This window comes from Pseudoliparis swirei, chromosome 9 (genome assembly GCF_029220125.1).
Source record: "Pseudoliparis swirei isolate HS2019 ecotype Mariana Trench chromosome 9, NWPU_hadal_v1, whole genome shotgun sequence".
Taxonomy (NCBI): Eukaryota; Metazoa; Chordata; class Actinopteri; order Perciformes; family Liparidae; genus Pseudoliparis; species Pseudoliparis swirei.
In genome coordinates, this window is record NC_079396.1 from 11201004 (window position 1) to 11223893 (window position 22890).

The window sequence follows — 22890 nt, forward strand, 5'->3', positions numbered from 1 at the left end:
GTAACTCTAGAGTGTCTCTTCCCAATAATGGGCACACTTAAGCTTATGTGGATGTCACCCGCCCTCCATCTAAGGGTTTGCCCCTTAATACTATGAAGTGGAATGTTTTGAAGGTCAAAGGTTACGTCGGTTTGAGAAGTCTAAAAAGGGTGAAGTATAAATCAGAGTATGGGACATTGGGAGAGTCGAAATGTACCTGTGGTGGAGAAAGGTGCTTGGCGACTCTGGGCCTCGCGCTGTGGCATGTAGGTGTCTTTTGAAGGCCTGTCTTCAGCTTCTTTGTCGTCACGGTAACTGCCATCCTGGGAGCCTGCCACCGGCTCGGCCTCCTCCGCGTTGTCCTCGTCGTCGCTGCAGCCTGTGGGGTGTACCATGTACACGCCGTGGGGAGGGCCATCTTCGGCATTGCTGACTTTGAGTTTGTGCTCGCGGCCGGGTGCCGGCGGCTCTTCGCCGTACTCGCCATTCACCCACTTCTCAATGGCCTCGCGTCTCTTCTGGTCCTCCTCCAGACTCTGACTGAGATTCGGGCTCTCAGGGAAGTTGGTCTCATTGTCCTCGTCGTGGGAACTGCCACACTCACTGTTTTCTGCTACACTCTGGTCACCCTCTGCATTCTGGGAGCTGGTGTCGAACACCACCTGACGGCTCAGCTTGGCACAGATAGCATTGAGTTTTAGGCCACCCTTCCTTTTGGAGGCCATCTTGAATTTTCCTGAGGTCGTTTCAGTGCATAAACTCCTTTCAGCTAATGGAAACAAGAAGAAAAAAAGAAAAAAAGATTAGTTAAAGTTATTCAGGATTACAATTATCTGCATAGGGAATGTCACTTTTCACAATATTTCCAGTATCACCAGAAACAAACTTTCTTACACATCGGTACAAGTGATTTTCAACGTCACATTGGGGAAAACAACAGCGAACAACAGTGACTGCTGCTATTAATAACATCCAAAAGCATTTAACAATAACAGACTGGAAGGACACACAGAGATACTGTACATATCTTTCTAAGTCACACCTCTTCGGTCAGCTCAGAGTTGAAAGCAGTAATGAAAAAAAAAAATGGAAAAAAAAGTCCAGGCAGCTGAAACCACAGGCAGATAGGTATCAGACCCCCTACGGTACTACAAGCAGCAAATACAGGGCTACATAATCCTTCACATGACAGCGCTATAGAGACACTGTGAAATGTTATCTTCACTCTCACTTCAAGAGGCTGTGGTCCTGACACTGAGTGGGGGGCTGCACAGCGTTAAAGCTGTCAGGATGTGGAGTGAAAATGCTGAGCGCATTCTGCTCTTTTTGGAGCCGTGTTCTCTCGTTGGCTATTCAGCAGGATTACACCCGATAACTGTATTGTAACCGTATCTTTTTTTCTGGATCGGGTGCTGGTTTGTTTTATTCAAAGGATTCAAAACGTAATATACCATGTACACAGGCTCTTTCGACCCTCTGGTGACTTGGACTGTTCATCTGGCCAAGAAAGTAACATAGATGTCATTTTTTTGTTGGTAGTCCCCATGTTTTACATATCTTTACGAAACAAGACAGACTGCACAGTCTCAACATCCTTTCCCCCGTTGCGGCCTCTCTGAACAATAGAGCGTGATAGAGTGTGCTTTGGGGCAGCAATGGGTGGCATTATTTCAACCCAAGTGGGGCTATCTTTATAACATGTCCTCTGATGAGGCAGGAACAGCTGCCTGTGGCATTCCGTTTCCAGAGCTGCCTTTTTAGGGCAGAAACTGCACTCTAGTTCCTTTCACTTTATTTCCAGAGCCACCAAAGTTCACCTTCCAACAGCATTTTCCAGACTCAAAATCAAGGCCAGATCATTATCAAGTTGTAAATAACTTTTAAAAAGCGAGGAGGAGGTGACCGTGAGTTACAGTATTTATGATATGAAAATAAAAAAGAAGAAGCAATATAACCACCAGAGATCAGACGAGCATTTCAATTGTATTGTGTTTTTATTCGGTAGTATGTAATGCTTTGTCAGTTGAGGCTCTGTGAAAACAGTTAAACAGCATGCTAGAGTGGAGATAGTTCTCCCCGTGTGAAGTTGTATTGCATCCTAAGTCAGCCACACTGTGATTAAGATAATACACCATACTGAGCTACGGACACACCATTTCCGCAGACAGAAATGTGTGATATGAGAGGTAACAAAGTTCTATCTTAAAGACTCAATTCACTTTATTTAACAATGAGCACGAGCCTCTTCATTTTCTCTCAGTCGTAAAGCAAAGCACAATCATGTGTGAGCCATTGCAAGCATTATGTAAATCACATCGGTGCAACATAAAATCCTGTTTTCATTTTCTTTTGCAAAGCTGTGGATTCATTAGAGGATATACAATTTGAAGGTGCTTCCCGATCACCCCGTCGCCAGACAATGCACCCCCTGCTCCCCACACATGCTTTCTCAGTTACTGTATTTACGTTGCGGGCTTCCTCTCTGAAACAATAGCTCCAGGAATTATGTAGGTTTGAGGGGGCCGTATATCAGCGGCACGTTACGGTGCAATTTAGTGTTAGACAATTGCAGGCGGGGGTGAAAGGGTCACCTTTTAGAAGCAGCAATTTTGAAAAAAAAGAAAGAAAAAGGAATCAGCTTGAAAAACTATTAGGAAGTGGACGACATAAATTTTCAAGTTATTTTTTTTAGTAATACTCTCCAAAGGAAGATTGAGGTCATTTGGCTGTTGCAGTGGAAGTCATTTTTTCTGTTTACTGTGTTCAGTATTTCATGCTTTAACTGCCGATTTCCTTTGCATTGCAATCTCAAGCTCCTTGTAGGAAATGACCCCGACACAGTTGTTTCTTTCCATTAGTGAGTATTTATGTTTGATTTTCTGTTAACAATACAGAGTGTGCGTCGACGACTAAGTGCTACTGGTTGAGTATCTAACAGGACTCTAACTGAATTATCAGACAGCTTAAGCACATATTCAGTGTTTTCTTTTTAAAGGTAGGGCGTGCTTTAAGACAAATTTAATACTGTGGGTTTCCTGTGAGCAGGAACATGCTATGGTTCAATGGTTTATGGAGGCTGTCTAAACTATTATTTATGCTGAGGGTTTCTGTCCACGGCTGCTTTTTGCCTTTGCTTACAATAGGGATTGCTATGGTAACACCGAGCTGTTTACCTCAAGTCGTTTGTGTGCATGATAGCGTACAATGAGATCAAATCTGTGGGGACTTACATGAAAGAACAACTTTTCCCTCTGGGACCAACTCCCCCACCTCTCTGAGAGTCCAGTAAGCATTCTGCCTTATTAATGAATATCAGAAAAACAACACTGTCACATGGATTGGACATTATTTACAGTCTGTTTTAGCCGGGTGTGCTAATTGTCAAGGCGGTGACACCTCAGTAAGCACTGGGAGATGGAAAAAAACAGGCAGGTTTAAATTTCAACACAACAGCTGAAACTAATTTTTCCTACTGCTTATGTTAACGGTGACACTATTTTTATTGGAAACAGTGCAGGGCCGCAAAGGAGCGCCACATACTGTCTGTATAAGGCCAAAACCTGAGGAAAAGGTCCTGAAAGTATTTTGAATACATCTTCAGACAAAAATAAGTGCAGCAAAGTTCTTCCGAGCCCTGTTTCTCCTCAGCGCTGGATGACACAGCTTGTGTTTTAGTCTAGCCCTCCCCACTGGCAAACTAACTCTTCCACAAGCCCCAAGCCCCACAGGTCTTGTTGGTTTTTGATGCAGAGTCTCTGTTTGTGTGCCAGAATGATATCATGCCCAATCAAGTGGTGTTTCAAATCCTAATAACGCTGTTGGAAGTGCATTATTTGTGTGAACGTGCACCGAATGTAATCAAGGCAGCTCCGGGTGGAGGACGTGGGAGTTGAGACGGCGTGTGACGGGCAGGATCATGGCGTTACCTCTTTTTGTCACACGAGACGAAGCAGCTTATGTCCAAAACGGGTGTTTAATCATCTTACGGAAGATTTAAAGTCGCATAAACAACATAAAGAGAATTGAATAACTTGACTTTATTGTTCATTCAAAGTGCAGTGCTGCGCCATAAACACGCCGACTCCCTGCAGTGTTGTCAGTTTGTATGGAGCGAGCACGCAGGAGGGTCTGTATATAAGAGACGTAGATATTAGCTGTTTAAACTGAAGCTCACCTAATCAAACACAGGTAGCGGGCTTGTTGGAGATTCCTGCTGAGTTCCAACATGACTGACACAAGGACACCCTCCCCCCCACCCCCCCACCCGCACTATCAGGAGTTAATTAATACAAACAGGGTCTGGGAGATGTCTGTTCAGCTCAGGATTATTTTACAATATGCAACCGAGAGTTGCTGTAGCTCTTTAAAAGAAAATCCTAGTTATAACTTTATGAACCTTTGGCAGATTAATCGGCAAGGCTGCAGCTCCCTGTGTGTAGCTCAGTGAACCTTTTGTATCTCTGGCTCTCCAGGGAGATGTATGTGTGAGAGAGCGCGTGTGCACGAGTGTTTCAGGGAAATCACTGAGCCACACAGGCAAACATACAGACACACTTAACAATTATCATGTTTTAATATTTGTGAATTTACAGCTTGCAGGAGGAGACAGTTTTCCTCGTCTCTCTCTCTTCACGCTGCGTGGCAGAGAGGCCGCCGCAAGGAAGTCAAGCAGAAAGCCACTGATGGACAACTACGCCACGACACCCAGACCCCAGCATCTGGCCCCTCTCTCATTTTTAGAACACAAGAATAACAATAAGCAGGTTGTCGACCCCGCCGTGAGATTTTACCACAGTTTTCCAACAGTCGGTGTAGCCGATGCTGAGAAATTTCCATTTTTCCGCATGCATATTTAATTGAGTTTTGTCCCAGTGGTGCGGAAATGATTTGTTTTTTGCTCTCTGTTCACTTGACTCCTCTTCGGAGTCGCTAACCCTGATTAAGACGTTCCCGTTAATTTCCCAGCGCACACCTTTTTTTTGTGCATTAATGGTTCTGATCGTCTAATTAAAACTTCTCAGCTCGGCTGCTGATCACCGCTCGTTGTGCCTCTGACCTGAAGTTTTAATTGCCGTATCAGAAGCGATAATAATAATTTTGAGGTTCTGATGATTAAAAACAATGCCATTGCCAACTAGTTGATAGAAGGGGGTTGAGGGGTGGGCGCATCTGAGGAGAAGTTTATGTAGAAAAGAGATTTAGAAAAAAAGGGGGTTGTAAAAGCGGGTATACACTAACTACGGAGCAAGAGGGGTGGGGGCTGGGGGGGATAACTCTAGGTGATCACTGAGGAGAAGGGGGTGGCAGAGCATATGGAAATCTCAAAGCACTATTGTCTCTCGGAGTCCTCCTGAAGGAACAGGTTGGGCTGGGAAGGGGACTCGGCTCTTCCCACCTCAACAACTAAATCTGCCGCTGACGGATCCACTTTGGAGACCTACTCACTTGGCAGGTTTGCCAGGTCGGGGGAAAAGAGAAAAGAGAGCGACAGAGGCACATAAAAGATGACGACAGTCCAATGCCCCATGCTTATTTTCATAAAAAGATAATGGCACAATAGGTGCGGTACAAAAGGCACATTGTTCATTAAGTGACTGAATGGAATAAAAGGAACCCGTGGTGACCGTTGTCTCCGTCGTAAACCGCGGTAGTGATCAGATGTATATGATACGTGGATCACGGTCGAAACAGGAGAAGTGGGTTGCTTGTGATCTCCTGTTAAACGGTACTTTCACACTGTACTTTACAGATCACACACACTGCAGAGGAGGCACACTGTGCACCAGGGAAACCGCCACCAGCACCAATCTGTCACATTTGGTTCTTTTTTTTAAACTACTGGATTTCTCATGGATTTTTCTTTTTAGGTCCCAGTTCAGGATCAATGATGTTCTGCAAACGTATTGTATATGCATGCAGGACGGGCAGACGCATGCAGTGCACAGACATATGGGCATATAGTCGGGAGGTGGCTGTCTCTTCTTCCCCTGCCCCCAACCCTCGCCCTTTCCCTCCCTCTCACAAATGTATTTTATTATTAATCAGTTGGTTGCACATCTGTCTGCTTGTTGTTGTTTTTTCTATCAATAAAGCACTTATTGCTTTTAGTCTAGAACATGACCTTGCGCGTTGTGTGCCGTCTTTCTGGGGATGCTGACCGTGAAGGACCCGTTTGGACTATTTCACCGCTCGGTCCACGGGCTGTTATCAAACTCAAGCCCTCAGCCAAACGCCACACTGCCGTCACACCACCGCGAAAGACAAAGAAGAAAACTGCAGGACAAAGGCAGACCCTAACGGAGCCAGTAGCACACACACTGACTGCACAACAATGGCTGAAGAATACTAAGTATATTTCAAGTCCAGGCGGAAGAGGAAAGACGTTGAACTTGAGGGCAATCAGGCAGGAAAGTTGAAATCTAAGGACAAATACGCCCTCAGGCCTCATCACAAACAGGGTAATTATGGTGTTTTCCAGAGCAGAGAACAAGCTGCTTAAAATGGACTCAGGGAGAAGAAAAAATAAATAAATCTGACATGAGTGACAAGAACCATTCTGACAGGCACAAACCAAAACCGCCAACTTTCATTGAGTTTGCTGCTGAGGGTAATTCATGGGACACACGGCTAACTTGTTAAAATTGTACATCAAATCTGTACACCCAGCTGGCACCAGATGACAACTTAATTTCTAAGTGTTTGTGTTGAGGGAGGCAAAAAACTTTTGCTCTAAAAAATACACAATGGCACACAGTCCCATGCCTCCACAGATTGAAACAAGGGAAATTTATTCCTGCAGCTTTATTTTGAAGCTCAGCTCCCATGTTCAGTTTCAAGACACCGGGAGTGCAATTTGATAAGCCAACCGCCACGGTAAATGAGCAGACGACCCCTGTGTCCCTCCCTCATGGTTGCCCGGCTTGGTGCGGCAGCAAGGCAGTGTGGGTAGTATAGTGGAGAAGGGGCTCAGCGGTGCACCTCTCAAGGGCCCTTGAGCTAATATCTGTACAGATTAACTGCTTCAGTTGTATTTTGGTCACGGGGATCTCTCTTTGCCTTTGTGGCTTGTTGGGAGGGAGAAGGGGAGATGTGTGTGTGTGTGTGTTGTGAGTGTTACTTACACACTTTCTTCTTGTCGCAAAGTGAGCGGTCGGCTTGCCTAAGAGGTCAGGAGCCGCCAGACTGGTGCATGTCATTCGATGTCATTATCTTTGGGGCCATATTTAATTTACTCGAATCCGGAGCTGCACTGCTGAGCAAGTCATCCCCATCCCCTTACGATCACCTCGCCCCCCTATCTCTCCACAGGACACACACACAAACACACACTGTGTCAATCCTCCAGGGTAAACTCAGCACACGCCGCTCCATTAGTTATCAATTAAGTCTGGAAATCTCCACCTGTCTTACACACACACACACACACGGATGAAGCCGGCACACATACGGTACGTACCACCCCGCTCAACAGGAAGTTGAGGAGAGCGCGCCTTATTTGACTGCGAGTGTGGGTGAGTGTGTGAGTGTGTGAGTGTGTTTGTGTGTCCGTGCGGGTGGCACTTATGTCCACGAGGTTAACCTTGATATGAGGCCCTGTCAGGCCGGATAATGTCAATCAATGACAAGCCCTCACAGATAACCCCTAATGTGAAGCCTAAAAAGCAAAGCTGTTTAGATCTTTAGACATGCCCCCTTTCACCAGCAGACGACTTGCATTACAAGGAAATGAGCGGTGGCATTTCTTTAATAAGACCCTCAAGACACTTTGACAGCATTTAAGGCACTCTGCCGCGGAAAAAAATTAAATAAAGCCCCGACTGACAAAGCCTCCTCACACGATGCCGTGCTCTGACGGGCAGATCCAAGTCTCTGTTAATCGGAGGAAAGAAAAAGACGTGTCGGGAGGGGGAAGAAGGAAATAGAAGGAAAAAAAAGGGTGGACCTTTTCTCTTTTACCCCCTCAAGCTCCCGGGGACTTCTTAATTGATTTCCAAGGTTACATCTTAAATTTGTTTTTCAGATATGGGGGTGGGGGGGGGGGCTCGTGAATGAGAGTGCGAGTCAATGTTTTTCAAGCGATTTTCCTAAATCTGACCTGGCTGAGAATGTATGCTTCCGATCTTGCTGACCTGCCCCCCCCCTCCTCCCCCCACCACCTCGCTCACTCTCTCCTCCCTTTGCTCTTCTTTCTCTTCTCTCCCCTTGAAAAGAAAGAAGGAGGTGACATTAACCTAAAACTGCATGTATTTCCAGACAGGATGCCTGCGCTGACAGCATCGATCCCCGGCTCCCATTAAAACATTTGCTCTGCCTGACAGACGTTTTCCTCTTTTGGACTTTATACGCGGAAGAATGAATCACAGGTGCCCGTTAAAATATCACCCCGGTTCTCTACCTGTCCGAAAATGACCCATGGCTCGCTCAAAATCCACGGCTTTACATGTAGACTTTTTAAAAATCGCATGATACTCTATTAATGCTCAATTTATTCTTATGAAGCGCGATTAAAGTTTGATCACAATACATTCTTTGGCGGGTTAAGAGAGGAAGTGATGAGAATGAGTCTTCCTGCTCGTGGGATTTGCAGTCCTCAGCCCCTGTGGCTATAACTCGGCTGCCGGAACTTTTGCTTTCTTTTTACTTTTCTGATGAGCAGAATTAAAGAGACAATAAGTTGACATTATGTGACATTATTAAGTGAATGTGTCCGTCGATGGTTGGGGGAGTGTGGGTCCGATATGTTAAGTGGCTGTTGCCAATATTAAGTGTGTGTGTGTGTGTGTGCGCATGTTTGCAAGGTTGGAGACAGCAGGGCATTGTGCTGTGTGCTCTCAGGTCACATCATTTGCTGAGACACACACTGTCAAATATGCACACCGACGTGTCTACACACTCAGGAAATAAGCGATCTGCGCGAGGATAGACACACCACCGCCGCATGAGCACTAAAACAGTGTGCTTTACCAAAAAGAGTTCAATGTGAACGGCAAGGCTTTACAAAATGCGGCAGTTTTCACCTAAAACAGGAACATTCTTGTTTCTGGGACTTCAGTAGAGGGAGGAATGTGCCGAGACTGAAATTGAAGGTGTGATAAAACAACACTCACAATAATAAGGGGGAGAAAAAAGTAAAATGACTGTTAAAAGATGAAACAAACTAAGCTGCTTTACAGGAAAAAGAGTGCTGTCTATTTTGGTTCTCAGCATACAAAAGGAAGTGCTGCTGAAGTTGACTCAAACAAATAAATTTGCTTTTGATAAAACCACAGCGTCTACTTTTGCATTTCACACCAAACCCACTTTGTCTCCGGCATCTTCATCTTCATAACTTGCCACATTTGTAAGAAGCCGCTCACTAAATTGTCGAGCACAAACAACTGCGGGTTTTCAAACGGTGCAGTGTTGACGGCTAAAAATGTAATTTTATTTTAAAAGTGACAGGTTAAAGGAAAGCCTCAGAAGTGAACACGGAGCACCTATTTGCACTGTATCCAGCTGCCCGTTTTACATTTCTCCAACATTAATATTCCTCTTATTATTATTTTAAAGTGAAAACGGATACTCTGTTGAAGTGCAAATCTGATGAATTACGGGAGCAGATTGCTGCTATTAATTATTGAAAGCTATTTTATAAATATTCAGGTCTGTCATGCATCTAATAATGAACGCTTTAGAGGAGGTTACTTCCCGTGCGCATCCTAATGTGTCAGAAATATCACTTTTAATCACGCTCGTGTCAGCGAGTTCTGGGTTTGAACCTGCATAAAAAATGTCCACCAAATCAAGGAAACCACTGTGCTCGTCACCGCTCCACCGGTCCAGCCGCCTGGTACGATCCTGGTTCTTCTCCGGCCCGGTCTGAAGAGGTGGAGAACACCTCTCAGCTCCTCTTACCGTGGTAATTTGAATGGAGAATAATGCATCGGCAGCACTCTACCCTTCTGGACACACCTAGTCCCACTGCTACTGCTGCCATATGCTGTGTTGATACATATTCATAACACTTTCTCGTGTGTTGAGTGTTGGTGTGCAATGAGGCTTAAATGAGTGTCTCACATCTTCAAATGGGAAGAAAAAAAAAGAAAAGGAAAAAGCCAGGCTCAAAGAAAGTTGGATTGCTCTTCCCCCCCCAATTTTTCTCTCTCGCTCTCCTCCTTTCTTCCTCCCTCTTCTGCAAAGTTTGGGTGCTGATCGGTGATCCCGGTGCTTTTTGAGGCTGCCGGGTTTGAGGATCGTCTTCGAGAAGCTGTGAGAGGCGGCGAATGTCAGCGTGCTCGGAGCAACCGTGCTGTCAGGTGGGCTCGTGTTACTGGGAGGGCGAGAGTCAATGGCACTGCATCATGACCTCCATGCACCCCAGCAACATATGCTGAACAGAGCATACACACACACACACACACACACACAGAAACACTGTAGAGCACTCTAAGATTAACGCTGTCAGAGCTACAATGATACCCCTTCATTATCTGCACACGGGGCCTCCTTCGTGCGCCCGCTTGCCTCACTGTCCTCTCCACTGCTTCTCTATGGAGGTAGTAATTACTAAAACTAACATTTCTTGCACTCTGTGCCTCCAACTACCCTCCACTTACCCATTATTTCTTTCTCTTTTCGCAGTGCTTCCAAGCGACTTGCCAGCCTTTTGCCAACCGGTGACACAGCTGAAGGGATACCAGTGTGGATGGCAGCACCAGCGTGACTCACCTCGTGTGTGTGAGCGCTGTATTATGAGATTATTTGGTGCCCAGCTGATGTGCAATAAAGGCACAGTGTGTTACCCCAGATTTGGATCAGTCCTCTGGGTCAAGCACGCATTGTGTCACAACAACAGCGAAGTGCTTGATGTACCACTGCAGTGTCTGTTGTACTGTACATTGTTGGTTTAACAGGCTGCGGATCAGAGAGAGGCTCCCTCTTGCATGGCATTTTTCATTACCAACAATGCTCTTACTATTTGGCTTTCTTCTTCTCCCTCTCCCACTGGAGCGTTGGCTTTATCAAAGGTGATAGCTTGCTCAGGCGCATTTTCTCAAACGTCTTCTTCAGCCAGCCATTTCCCAAGCCGCTCTCGGGTAAACGTCACTCATAAAAACCAGGGAAGATTTGATGGTGAGATCAAAAAGAAAGGAAGGACACAAAGGAGAGCAGGGAGATGGGGCGTGCGGGGGAAGAAAGAGAAACGATACCCTCCTCCCCCATCCGACACCAACGAGTGCCGAGGGTTATTCCTTCCTTCAAGCAGGGACTGTGCTTTTTTAGACGCAAATACAACAAAACATCGGATGTGCCATGAGACGTCAAAATAGGTGATTTTGACTTCAGAGGGTCTTCAGATGCTTGAAGAGCTGAGAGAACAGAAGGTACCAGCAGGCTGTTAACAACCGATGCGGGAACCACGCCAGAAAGACGGTCTCTTCCCAAAATGCCAATCGGCACCAGATCAGTAAAGGCTTCTGCCGTACTGTAATATCCCACCTGATCACTTTCAACTACTGAAAGTGCAAAGCTTGAAAGTTTATCAGCTGTAATTCATTGTACCATTGAGATGTTAAGAATAAAGTCAAGATCTTCACTGGTAGGAAAGACAAAAAACCGAACCACATGCGAAGAATTGTGGAAGGAGACTGATGTGTTCAACAGGTCACTTGAAATAGGAATTGTCTGTCCTTTGCCTTCCAGAAAGATTTTCATCAGCAAATTAAAGACTTGGTTCTTTGAGACCTGAGTTGTGTTGTGACACGCCGAGAGGGATATCCGCATTTTCTCCGGTGTTGTTCTCGCTCATTCTTGGAGCATTAGGATCACTCTAAATAGCCTCGAGGAGATTAGGCTGGCTCATATTCAAATGCACATTTCTTGTAAAACCCACTCCACGAGTGGGCCAAGGAGAGCCGCGCAGGAGCCTTGTGAGACAGTAGTCAGAGAAGATTCCATCATGTATAAATCAGCTAAGAGGAGGAGAAGAGACAAAGAGGAAGAGAGAGAGAGAAAGACTGAGGTAAAAGACAAACAAGTGTTGCTCTGCTATTCGAGTTTAGTTAGCTAGAGAGTTAGTGCATGAGTTATGGATAGCGAATGGCTGAGGGACGCTGTATTTATGAGGGGACTGAGTGAGTGTTAAATCCCTGGTAAGAAATAAAGTCGTCCCTGAGCGAACAGGGGAAACATTTCACTCAGTCTAAGAGGTGCCTCGAAAAAAATGAAAGCCATCCCTCTTCCAGGGGAAGCACTATTCTGTATTCCCTAAAATTGCTTTATTCCTTAAAAATGCTATAGATCACATCCAAGTGGATTGAATCTCTTATTTGAATGTAGAGGATTCCGCGTCTGCATAATATCAAGGGAGTTCACCAGCCAAGGAAAGGAAAATAATCTGATTCTTCTAAAATTGCATGTGGATTTTCAGAGGGATCTTTGGCTGAGGGGGGTTGCCAAAACACACAGTGCACTTGTTGCAGTGCAAGGGTTCATCCAAGAAAAGTTTTCCACTGTGGTTTACCCAGAACAAAGTTTTGATGTTTTTCAATTTAAATGTCTCTCTATTAATTAATCGGAATATCTATTCCTCTATACATCTAGATGCAGATATGTTTTATTTCGGTACATTTGTTTCACTTGTTGAATGAAGTCAATATTTAAAGGTCAGAAACAAAGAAAGGTGCTTGGCCAATGGGAAAGCAAAAGCTTCACATCACACTTTGTGCACATTCAACTCGAACTCAGACCTCTCCCCAAACCCAGCAGTGGTAATAACAATTCTTTCTTAAAAAGGCAATATTTTTGCATTAACTTAAAAGGCTATATCTTTTCCCTTCCCTCAGCCTGTGCGGCCTCACTTACCCTGAGTATCTTCATAAATCACCAGTTACTGTTAACATGTACTCCACAATTCAGTCATCAATCTCCTACCAGGTCAGAGTGAAAACAGAGGGGGAAATGTCTGCTTAGTAAAATGTCTCTCTGGTGGATGCTGCTACCACCACCCACTACTCAAACACACACACACACACACACACACACACACACACACACACACACCACGGCAGTTAAATAACAAACACACGCGCCCGGCACACAGCAACCAGAGCAGTCCTATGGGATAAGGGAGCGGTTGCCAGATCGCCACGGTAACGCAAGCCAAATTCAATTCTGACTTCACCTTTCACTCAGGAAGCTGGTTCCATTTGTTAAATAAACAAATAAACAGCAAGCGTGAAGTTGGAGCCGGCAAACTTCTGCCTCGTCTTTTTTTTCTTTTTCTTCTTTTTTGTTGCTCTGGGCCTCGACAGGAAATATCAGGCCCATCGGGGCCCTGGCACTCGGCTGTTTGAGAGACATCCACAGGGCCGCATGCAAATCTGTGTTCATGTTCACGGATATAGTATTTATTTAACCAAAAGCAGAACATCTAATTGTCCACAAAGAGGATTATTCCTCTCACTGAACTCCACGAGAGAGAAAGGGACTCTTTAGTCTTTCTTCAGCCGAACCAGTTTACATCAGCTGAGTGGAAAACCTCTCCATCACAACACCTGCATCAAACTCCACCAACATGGCAAATTATCTCATTTCATACTTAAAAACATCTGCACTTGATATAAGAGCAGAGGGATTGTCGGTGTTTTTTAAATTTATTTATTTTAAGCATTAATAGTGTATTTAGATTTTTTCTTGAAAGTGTATTTTTGTAGCCTTTTATCACTTTAATGGCCTGAAATGCCTTATAATAGATACAACCTATTTCCTTTAAAATAATGTGTAACTAGTGGTGGATAAAGTAAAAGTAGCAACACCCCAATTTAAAAATACTTAATTACAAGTAAAAGGACATTCTAAAAAGAAAATGACAGTTCTTAAAAAGTACAAAAGTTAAAGTTAAAAAAAAGTCCTCAAAGGTAAAAGTAGTCACTATAGAAAATGTGCATAGTGTTATATTTTTATATAAATGGATTATCATTCCTTAATAAAATGCAAACATTTTAGTGTTAAGACTGCCGCTAATTAAAAAAAATGTGGTAGTGCATTAATGCATCCTATTTTAAAATCCAATTTTGTATTTTATTTGTAAAATAATAATCTATTGAATTACAGTAAATGTAAACTATAACTGTGAAATAACTGTTAATGTAAAATAAAGTAAAGTAAAAGTAAATGCACCTGGACATTCTAGGGTAAAGTACAGTGTGTGAACAAATGTACTTTTCACCACTGAATGTAATAAATGTAACTGTAGAATATACAAAAGTGGAAATGTGGCGTGCTTAGGACAAAAAGTCAATACCAAAACTTTTGAGGAAGCAACACTAATAAACTTTAAATTAATTAAACATATCACTGACATCCAGTAAATCCACTATATAGGCACAAGTATGCATTTGTAATTAAAGAAGCCTTTTTTTCCGAAAGGACAATCTTTCCACCTGCTTTGTTTCCTCACACTGGCTCTCTCTCTCTCTCTCTCTCTCCCCCCCCCTCTCTCTCTCTCCCTCTCTCTCTCCCTCTCTCTCTCTCCCTCTCTCTCTCTCTAACACACACACACTTTGACACCACCCACCACATCACTACACATGCGTGCCTGACTCATGCCAGCTGCAACTAGTAGCAGACCCGTTCACCTCGAGGTAGCACTCAACTCCTGCGTGAGGAGAGAGAGAGAGAGAGAGAGAGAGAGAGGGGAAGGTGTGTGTGAGTCTTACCTGGCAGCAGACCGCCCTCTGCGCTCTGCCTCACCTCTCCCTCCTGCCCTGGAAGAATTCTCTCCACAAAGCAAGGCATTTTTTCCTCAACTGCTCTCTGCCAAAGCTCTGCTCTATCTCTCTCTCTCTCCCCCCCCCTCCTTCTGTCTCTCTCTCCCTCCCTCTCTCTCTCCCTCCCTCCCTCTCTCCTTCTCACTCCTTTCCTCTTTCCCACTCTGTCCTCCTCTCTCGCTGTCTATCTCTCCTCCTTCCTTACCCACCCCCTCTCTCCACTCCTTCCCCTCCTCTCTCCCTCCCTCCCTCTTCCTAGCACAGATGTCGAGGCTGTGCGAGTTTACCCACTTTACCAGTAGGGGTCCTTCATCGCCCTTCTCCACCCCACAGCCACATGGGGGAACAAAACACACACAGGCCCCAGGAAGAGAGAGCCACTTAACGGGCGCCCTCCTGTCACTGCTACAATGAGAGCCCTGTGCCGAGCAGCACGGCTGTATGAGCCGTGTGTGTGTGTGTGTGTGTGTGTGTGTGTGTATCTGTAAGAGAGACAGGTGTGAAGTGGGTGGTGTGCACACGGGGAACTGGCCCTCGGCCCTTTACAGCCCTGTTCGGCTAGGCTCGGTCCTGGCTCCTGGCCCCTGAAGTGTAGTACAGTACCAACTATTTTTCTCACACACACACACACTCACTCACAGGCATATGAACACACAGATTGACTTACAGTGTGTCTCTCAGAGCGAGCAGCCAGAGAGAGAGAGAGAGAGAGAAGCGTACACACTTTCTCTGATACACAACACGGACACACACAGAACAACTGCCGCTGTTTGCTACTGCTGCTGGTGACAGTGATAACATGTGCGTTGTGCCCTATGTGTGTGTCAGTGTGCGTGTGCACAAACATTAAAACACGCAAACACACAGCGGTTCCCTATCGGCTCTCATATCTCGGGTCTTTTTTTTTGTTTTTTTTGCATGTACAAAATAAAAATAAAACTGCCTTCAATGACACTGGCATGTTATATTTGAAGGCTCTTAGCTAGTGCCCAGTAGGGAATTTCTAGTTCCTCGCCTACTTGTGGGGCACTTTTCACATTGCAATATCAATACTGGAGAATATTAGCTGTCCTGCTGAAGAATGTCAGATCTCTGTTTGCCGTTGAATAAGGGCAGATTCCCTCGGGTGAAAGAAAGGATGATCTATCAAGAGTCCCTATAATCCTGTAATAATATACACTCTGCTGTGTACAACATTGTGTTAACATCTGAATTAAAGGTGTAAAATGCCTTTAAAAAAGTAAGTAGAGAGTAGATCAAAGAATACACTTTGAACACCTTAATAATGTATTAGGCAACAAACTAATTCATGCCAAGGTTACCACTATGTGGAACTTGATCCCACATTTTTTATCAAATATTGCCTCACTTTTATGAGTTTATATTGCAGGAAAGCAGTGATCCTGATCAGGATCCTGCGCTAGTAAAATATCAGAACAGTGATTATCAGTCCAACCTCTGTGTGAGGACTTGTTATTTCCATTTATTGCTGCCTGGAACAGGATAAGGGCATCTGCACTCAAGACGTGATATCCCGGACCTGCTGTTTGTATCATTTGAACAGAGGGTGGATCGCCTTTATTTGAGTCAAACAAAGCCTTCTAATGACACAAAAATTGTAGTCACTGCTTGACAGACAAGGCTCCAACGCCCAACCAGACTGCCTTCAAAACGTTGACAAAGAGTAATAAAGAAAATAGGATGTTAAGAGAGCAGGACACGGATGTTGAATAAAGCCACCAGAAAGTGTATGCATACTTAATAATGTCGTGATAAGCTTATGAGAGAAAACACGCTTTGCTTTTGGTTAACTCTTATCACTGTTTGCATCAGGAGCAAGACAGCAATACTGAAATCAAATACAGGTTTTTAGTCAGATGAAGGAAAGTCATTTGTATTTACAGGAAATAAGAGCGATGCTCTCAATCATTATTCCCTTGCTGTGCTAACTAGAACGCAGCCCCTGTGTTGGATGTTGGAGGAGCGGCACAAGGACAAGTAAAACATACCTTAAATAGACTACAAATGAAGTCACTTAACACCCACTCGCTTCCCTCGCCACCCCCTGCTCTGTCTGTCTTCAACAGAAAAAGCCTGTGTTTGACTATCTTTCTCTCAGGTTCATAGTTGTCTTTTTGCTTTTTAAACAGGCACCTCGCCCGTCACCGTGCGGGAATGGGCGCATTCCCCTTAAATGACTCCTTTTGACAACTGATCTGTAAATACAGCCGGATCTGCAACTTCCCCGTTTCTCTCACCGTCTCACTTTCTCCCTCATGTCTTTGCTCTCCCTCCCTCTTCCTAAACTCCTGCCAGACCCACGCACACACACACACACACACACACACACTTACACACAGATGCAGGTCTGCCTATGTCCCACCCCCCAAAATAATGCACGCACACACGCACACACCCACACACCCACACACACACACACATATACACCGAAACACAACCACTCACGCACGGTTACCCCCACTCCCTGCTCCCCCCCCCCTCCCAACTTCCCCAACTCCATTCCCCCAGCCTCTATAAAAACACAAATATGCCATAACTCAGGCAGTGCTGCCACATAGCCTCCATCTTGCCCTGTACCGGGGAGGGGGGAGGCCTTTCAGGAAGGTCACCAACAAATGGTTTTCCGATTCACTGCCCCTGAAATAATTTTGTGTATTAAAACCTGAATCTGCACTTTCTGGCCTGAAAGCGTTTCTAATTATTCCGGTGTCCTTGGGACAGACACAGATCCTTCACACGCCAGGGGAAACAAGCTATAGAGCAACCACGACAGCCACAAACACCCCTCCACCTCTCTCCCTCCCTCCCTTCCTCTCTCTATCCCTCCATCTCCCCACCTCCTCTCTCCTCTGCTCTCCTCTCCTCTCCCCGCTTTACAGCCACCCCCCCTCCTCCCTCCCCAATCTGTTTTCAAAGCGTGTCTGTCCTTTATTAAATTGTTTTCTTTTCCACATTATCAGTTGCCATGGAGACCTCATCTCTCGGATTATTTGAATTTCATTATATCTATTGATTTGGGAGCATTTCATCTTTTTTATTGTTTTTCTGTCAATTTTCGAAACGAATAACCATCTAATTTGCGTCAGCGCTGATTACGTTCGTCCCTCAATAGAGGTCGGCAGCTGCGCCGGGGAAACAAATCAATGGAAAAACATCATAAAACTCGAAAGTACAATCAACCAGGATATGGGTGACATTCCGTGGTTGCTGAAACGAAGTCATCAAAAAATATATACTTTTTTCCCTTCGCCTCTGCATGTATGGGGGTGCAGTGAGGAGGACACATATGTGTCTGGGCAGATATATTACTATATTTCAAGAGATAATATACTATGGTAAATTTCCATACTGATAACAGCCCCTCCCTGCCTGACCAAAACAAAAAAATGCTTACTGTATCTAAATAATTTATGCAATTTTAGCATTTATATATAAATTTTTTAATAAGCTGCTTGGAGCAAAGTGGCCATTAACAAAACACACAGCTGTCCAATGGGCTAAGCCCAGCAGATCAATTGCGCTTTTTTATGACATGATAAAATGCTTTTAAAGCAATTTACACAAATATGGAAAAAATGACTTCATGGGCTTCATTTATTCATAAGGACGTGTATTAGGAGAAAAAAGTCTTACAAAAGCCAGACAGGAGAGATCGTCCCGGTCCTAACTGGAACGGACTTGCTGCCCTCTCCACAAGGACATAAAGTTTCATTACTGATGCACGCAGTCAAAGGCAATTTAGCAAACACAGTGTGCAAAAGAAAACATCAGCATATTGCAAGTGTTCCTGTATTAGGCAGACCTTGCATGTTGTTTTCCAATTTTGATTCATTTTTGTGGGGGTAGGGTGTGCGGGTGATGGATTTTGTTCCCTCCCCCTGCCCAGTGTCACCCTGACCCAAAGCCAAGGGGAGGTAGCCTCGGTGACAGGGACGTGTGCTTTCTGGCCCACGAAGCCGAGCCGCACCGTGTGCCAGACAACGGGGCCTTGCAGCAGGACACACGCGTACGCACACCTTCAGCTGTTCTGGGATACACACCACATGACACCCGGGCTACTTCTGTGGGAAATCAGGCCAACAAAAATGTCATCAGATCTGATCATTTAGCATCTTAGTGCAGGCACACTCACACAAATTATGCACAGGGGTATGGAGGGGAAGGGGGGGAGGGGGGTAGGCAAGGCCATTTGGAGGCTAATCTTGTTTCAAAGCATCCTCTCTTCATGTGCCGACAATGCGCCCGAGCCGCTGTACGAAACGCTGCTGCTGCGGAAGGCCCCATGTTTGCAACATATGTCAACATTTGACAAAGCATTACTTCTCTCCCCCCCCCCCCCCCACCACCCCCCTCCCCAATAATATTCTCCTGCTCAGGCCTCTGAAATGAGGGCGCTAACAAATTAGCTTTTTATGTTTATTTTCTGTGTGGGTGTGTCAGAGGGGGGGATAAAAAGAGATCTCATTTTCTATGGCACCAGTTCTCAACCCGAGAGAGCGAAAGACAAAGAGAGGACGGGAGAAAAGAAAGAAAGGCTGAATGTTTTGGAGTCACGATTCTTCTCCTGATTGCCCTAGCTGTCTCAGTTGTGCAAAACATGACCCTCCCCTCCCTCAGCCACGACAGAAACACGGGCGGCTGGATAAACACTATTTAATGCAGTGACTAGATGAATCGTCAGACAGTAATTACAGTCTTCCTCTCGGCCAAACCAAACACAACTGTACAGGCTCTTTGCTTGACACCAAACTGCAGTAGCACGTACTACACAAGTGCAGGTGTGTGACATGTTTGTCAATGCCTCTCCCAACTAGATACATATAAATATTAGACCCTGTGAACAGTGAATTTCTCTCTGTTGCTTCCAGCGATGTGTTAATAATCGGCAGCTGAAAGAGGACTTGTGTGGACTGACGGTGTTATCATGTGCAGTCAAACGTTGCCGGGCTGGCTTTGTAGAGAAAGTTTGGCGAATTTATTTTTTCTGCCACCCTAGCAGTTTGTGCTTTCCTCTCCTCGATGTGACAGAAATAACACGGTTGTGTCCCAAACTAAACATTCCCACACAGTGGCGGGTAGTCCGCGTGGTCTCCGACTCCGACGCAGACAACTCGGTGCTGATGTGTTCAAAAGAGATCCGAACTTTAGAAACGTGCTCCGCAGAGGAGTCGACGTGTTCATTTGATGTTGACGCGCATTGAGATTTCTGAAAGGCAGATCGTGGCTACATCCGTTATGAGAGGGCGATGCTGGAGCAGTGAAACACACTCACACACTCTTTCTCTTACTCTAAACTGATTTATCCGGTCAGGCCATGCCCCAAACGTGGTGCAGTAAACCATGCTGTCAATGTCCGAGCTCTAAAAAGCACAATTACAGAGGACCTCGACTGAATAATTTAAAGAGCATAATTATTGACCTCTATCCGAATTCCTCTGAAAGGTGCATTAAGATATAGAAAAGCTCTGGAGGTGGAAGTGAAACTAAGGAGAAGAGAGGGAGTGTGTCTCCCCAGGCCTCCCTAATGCACTCTCCTGCTGTACTCTAACTTCCTGTGGACCCCTAATGTGCCCGCTGCTCACTGGCCTGATGAAGACTACGGTTAATGAGGCCCCTGTTTCTGAAATGAAGTATCTTTGAAACCATCAACATGCATTACTATCAAGCTGCCACCCCCCGCCAAACCACACGTACACACACAAACACACATCCCCACTGTCCCAAACCAGCGCGCACACACACACACACACACACACACACACACACAGACACAGACCAGTTCTTCAACCCCCTCCCCTCCTTTTAGGGCCACCACAGGTTCTGGTAGGCTGGACCAGTCTGGGGGGAAGGGTGGCAGTGATTTTTTTCTTCCTTTTCTTTTGGAGGTGGGGGGTGTTTGAGGGTTAACTGTCCCTCAGGGGGCTATCAGTGAACTGGGCAGCCGTCACTGCTGGTGACGGTGGTCCCTGGTTCTCAATTAACAACCAGGCTCTGACAGATTAGCAGCTAGTCAAGAGGAATCCACGGCCCAGCACACAATTAAAGCAATCACTTTTCTCAAATGTGGCTCAATGTATGTGACTGTGAGTGTGACTGGATTTGAACAAGGCATCACAAGAGTGTGTGTGTGTGTGTATTTGTGTGTGTGTGAGTGTGCACAAGAAGGGTGGGTGGGGGGTCGTTGGGCGCTGGCAGCAGGCTTGGGGGAGGATACAGCGAGATGAGGCCTTTTTAATTAAAAGAAAATATTTGTGTTTGCATACTATCGAGGTTTGAACCTGGTTCAATTCCGAGAATTCTGTCTGTTTTAATAGCTCGCTTATTTAAAGTGATTTGGGGTATTTCAGATCCTCTATGCATACATGCATTTTTAAAATTTCAATTAGGCTATACATCTTTTAAGTAAAATTCCGAAGTTGTATGTTTGGGTTCTTTGTTGTCATTTAGTTTTATTTCCCGGGATAAATGACCGCCAATTTCTAATAAAATCATTTCAAAGAAGAAAACCCTTTAGGATTAACTTATTTATCATCAGAACAGTGCTGCTGTCACTGCTGTATTTCAACCAGGAAGAATAGAGGGCACTGAAATAATTAGGCGACTTCTGCAACATCCTGAATGCCAAGGACAGGTGGATTAAAGTATTAAAACAATCGCATTTCAGTCTTGAAATAGTCTTGTGCACGACTCAGCACCATGCGCATCCGTTCAAGTTCAGCTGCCAGCTCCATAACGCCACAGGAGAGGGGTAGGAAAAAAAGCCCAATCCCATTAGCTACGTACATGCATCTCAGCAGACCTGCTGGAAACGTGAGCAAATCTCAGTGATGATTATCCCCTAAAGCTCTCAAATGATAATACATAATCAAACCGTACAGCAGGCTTCTCTGAAATCACAAAGGCAGCTCGCACTAATGTGGGTTTCCCCATTTGTCTTTAAATCTGGTGCTTTCCAAATGAAAAACAGACGAGACTGCTGCAATCAGTCGCCTCTGCACCCGAGGAGACATTTAACTGCTGTCCTCCAATTAGAAGCCCGGGAACAGAGCTCTACATTAGGAGGAGAAATTATTTAAGACAAAGGTTACGACATGAGTTCACATTTGATTCTATTTACAGTGCAAAATTAATAAGAAACCAAAGGGCTCCGTGGTGTTGGTTCACTCAAACATTTGGGTGAGTGATCTCCAATTTAATCAAGGGTGTTGAACACTTCCCTGTGCCTCGACAATCAGAGACTTTAGGAAAAAAAGAGGATGAACCACGTGAAAAATGCTTGTTCTTCAGCAACATTTTATCAAATGACATCTATAACATTAGTGTCAAGAATTAAACCACCGTCACTTTTTACTACTGTGAAAGAGGGGTCTAAGGGTACTTGTTCTATTATTTTTAAAACTCCATTAGTGAGCTCATTACTATCCTGGGGATTTTATCTTATCAGAGAGAACCACTTTTATTTTTAAAGATAGCAGATTTATTTCATCAGCATCAACTGGCCAGCTCTCAGCTGAAGAGAGCGTACGTAAATGCCTGAGAAGAAGACCGAAAGAGAGATATGATATCGACTGTAAACCACTCGAAAACAGTTCTTTATTGAGAAAATAAGTGATGCAGTGCAGAGCGGTTCATTTCATCGTGTGTGCATACTGTATATAGGTTACACAAGCAGTGAAAAGATCTTTTCTTACAATTGACAATAATTAAGGTGAGTGCTCCGATGAAATCTAAGCCTCTTATCCCACCTCCTGCCATCTGTGGCTCCAATATTAGAGCTCAGGGAGGTTCACTCTTTCACCTTCTGGAAGGAACAGGGAAAGAATAAGTGCCGTCGATACTACGAGTCAGAGTACCACGGTCAACCTGCTTTCACAGCCGTGCCGTGGAGGTGGAATAACCCTCCGTGACACAAAACAAACAGAAAACTGAGAGAGGAGAGAGAGAGAGAGAGAGAGAGAGAAACCTGTGCCCTTCAGTCTTCCCCAGTAAAGACGCTCTTAACCAGGTCTGACAGCTGACAGCTCCTTGGCAATTGGGGTCAGTTAAAGGAAAAGTAGCTCAAGTTTTGTTGGGGCTTTGGCTTCAGAGATGTTCAGGAGCCACTGCCCACCGCAGCATCAAAGGGGATTATAGGGACAGG

At 44.9% G+C, this 22890-nt stretch overlaps 1 protein-coding gene across 7 annotated transcripts in view; it reads right to left on the reverse strand.

Annotated features, from left to right (window-relative positions):
- Nucleotides 1-22890, reverse strand: part of casz1 (castor zinc finger 1) — a 76497-nt gene that overhangs the window by 33620 nt on the left and 19987 nt on the right. For 6 of the 7 annotated variants that reach the window (XM_056422960.1, XM_056422958.1, XM_056422957.1 and 3 more), the window contains exons 1-2: nt 14679-14758; nt 197-748 (exon numbers count right to left, since the gene is read on the reverse strand). In XM_056422960.1, coding sequence (XP_056278935.1) covers nt 197-748; nt 14679-14757 — 631 coding nt within the window. In that variant the 5' untranslated portion in view covers nt 14758. Of the gene's footprint in view, nt 1-196; nt 749-14678; nt 14759-22890 lie in introns of those variants that run through there. The other variant, XM_056422956.1, reaches the window with a different exon arrangement.